Consider the following 2911-nt stretch of genomic DNA (forward strand, 5'->3'; position numbering starts at 1 on the left):
TGTCCGACCGAACGAAGAGCGCCGTCATCCGTGAAGCACAGAAAGGCCAATGCAGCGTGTCTGAAATACGGCTCAACCTGAACCTCGATGTCCATGTACACATTGTCCAACGCCTCCTGCACAAGTCCGACTACCTCGAGCACATCTATCGCATTGCAACACCAGCCCTGACAGCCAGACATATGAAGGTAAGGTTGCTCTGGGCTCAAGAAAATGTAACATTAGGCGAAAAGTGGAAGCGTGTCATTTTCTCCGACGAGAAAAAGGTGACCAGACGGATACCAAATGTACTGGCACGACAAGCGCCAGACAAAACAACAGCGCATGAACCGGCAACACGGTGGCGGCAGCGTCATCATTTGGGCTGCGTTTTCGTGGCGTGGAAAGAGCGATGTCATCTTCCTCGATGGGTGCCAGGACTCTGAGTGCTACATCTAAACTCTCTCTGAGTAAATACTGCCCTTTGCTGATTTACTTTATGGAACTGACTTGTCTTGCCTTGGCCGGCATTATCACCGGACTTGAATCCGATAGAAATGCTTGGACACACCTTTCGCGCAAGGTATATAATAACGGTCGACGACAATTTAACAATAGGAACGATCTAAAGCGTCAAATTTTAGCATTGTGGTCTGAAATGGAGCACAGCTACTTTGAAACGCTCATTGCGTCCATGACTTCTCGGTGTCTAAAACAAAGTGTTGATTGTATTTTATATCTTGAGTTTTGTACAGTATTGTCCACGGATATTTGTCGCACCATTCAAACAAAAATTTCAGGAAACTTCCCGACAACAACGAATTCAGAAGTTCTAGAATGTACCATGTATTTGTCGTGACAAGGAGAACATTATATCCAAAAATCCGCCGTTTCTGACCAATTTTGGCTAAAACCTCCTAAAAATAACTCATTTTGATGCCTTTTTGTCGCGCACTGTAATGTGTGTGTTTGCAATGGGTCAAACCGACGCGTGACTGAATTGCTCTGCAAGCTGCCGAACACAGGGCAAAAAGGTGTAAAGCACAGCACAATACATTGTTTTTAAGTGATTAAATTGACGTAGTTGATCGTCTTATTTCACTGCGTGAACGTATCAAAGACACTATAGTGCCATCAAAGACACTAGAGTGAACGACGAGAAGGTCACCTCCGCATAACAAATACGAAATATGACGATAATTACTCAGGTATATTTCAGTGGATAAACGCTAGTAAGTTACTGTGAATATGGCTTGCTGACAACTCGACTTCATGGCCAAACGTGGCATGTGCTTCTTAGCAAACAGGCCGGGGGGTGTCGTTGAGCTTGCCATCGCGCAAGATGGTGCCGACGTTGACTCGCCCATACCCGTAGCGGTTGTTGGGCCAAGACGCGTCCGAGACGTTGCCACAGTTGTACGCGCCATCACCACGGAAGGTGCCGTTGGCGAAGTACCATTTCTCAGGCTCAGGCTTGAGCACTTCGCGATCGGCGGTCTTGGTCAAGTAGCCGTAGATCTCGTCGTAGGTCAAGTCCGACTGGGCGCTCTTCAACAACGCGACGACGCCGGCAATGTGAGGGGCGGCCATGGACGTGCCAGCCATGAGCACGTACCCGTCCAACACCCTCGCGTTCGCGGAGAGCGTGGCGTAACCAGGGGCCGAAATGTCCGGCTTGACGATCGTCAGGGTTTGGTTGTTGGCGTCACGGGGGTAGCCGGGACCCTTGGAGCTGAAAGCCGCCAATTGGTTGGGGTCGTTCTGGGGGGACCCGATCGCGCCGACCGAAATCACACGCGTGTATCGCCCAGGGTTGCCGGTGGTTCCGCATTTAGGACCAGCGTTTCCGTTGGAGAAGATGGGGGTGATGCCAGCCGCACGCCACGATGACACCATGTCTTCGTACACAGGGTTGTAGCCGGCAGTGGACCCCCACGAGTTGTTGATCACGTCCGCGCCGAGCTTGCATTCGGGGTGGGTGCCGTCCAAGCGAGTGGGGCACAGCATGAACTCGCCGCACTTGAGCAACGCCGCAGGCGATCCCGATCGGATGTACAAACCCAAGCACGCAATCCATTGCGCCTCAGGAGCCACGCCAATGCCGTGGCTACCCACCATGGTGCCGATGGTGTGGGTGCCGTGCGTGGCTGAGTCAACGGGAAGGGGGAAAAGAGTGCCGTTGTACGGGTTGAACCACCCCTTGTTGGCGCGCCAGTTGTTCTTCAACGATTCATGGCGGTACTCCGCACCCGTGTCGATGGACCCCACGACCACACCCTTGCCCTTGTAGTACTTCCAGATGTCCGGAGCGCCAATGGTGCTCACGCCCCACTGGGGCACAGTCGAGTTCACATCGCCGGCCTTAACGGACACCTCCTCATTCAGCACAGGTTCGATCAATTGGACATCGTCGGGGAAGGCGACGCTCTTGACGTTGGAAAAGCGAGCCACTTGGTCGATTTGCTCCTTGGTCAAGCCACGGCAGATCGCCGCGGGGGCGATCCAGAAGTGTTCGCAGTCGGCCGAGTCCAACACCGAAGCGGACTCCGTTCGCGTCGTGGCAGAGTGGGCCGTCAAGGCGTCGTACACGGCTTGGCGGCGGTCTTCATGCTTGGATTCCGCGAGGCTCTCAAGGTCCGCCCCGACGAAAGAAATGAGCACGTCGGACGTCCCCGTGGTTTCCAGCGAGCGCAAGACACCCACAGACACTTTGGCATGCGCAACGGCAGCAGACAACGACAAGACAGCAGCGACTTTCATGGTGGAGAACAAGGTAAATTCAAGAATGGCAACCATTTGTGAAGGTGTTTTCTGCGGCTGTGAAGTGGCGGCACAGGCGGCGCAAAACCCAAAACCAGACGGACCACGCCATCTGGTTGCTGAAGTCCGACATGCTGCTTTTACCTATTCCAAAACTACAACCTCGAGTGTT

The 2911-nt window shown here is 53.3% G+C and overlaps 1 protein-coding gene across 1 annotated transcript; it reads right to left on the reverse strand.

Annotated features, from left to right (window-relative positions):
* Positions 1–1275: 1275 nt before the first annotated feature.
* On the reverse strand, positions 1276–2739 carry H257_19340 (hypothetical protein; the record flags this gene model as incomplete). The annotated part of the gene is made up of 1 exon (XM_009848487.1): positions 1276–2739. One exon carries the CDS (start codon positions 2737–2739, stop codon positions 1276–1278), a length of 1464 nt encoding a protein of 487 aa, XP_009846789.1.
* Between the last annotated feature and the right edge of the window lie 172 nt (positions 2740–2911).

The sequence above is a fragment of the Aphanomyces astaci genome, assembly GCF_000520075.1.
Source record: "Aphanomyces astaci strain APO3 unplaced genomic scaffold supercont1.503, whole genome shotgun sequence".
Taxonomy (NCBI): Eukaryota; Oomycota; class Saprolegniomycetes; order Saprolegniales; family Verrucalvaceae; genus Aphanomyces; species Aphanomyces astaci.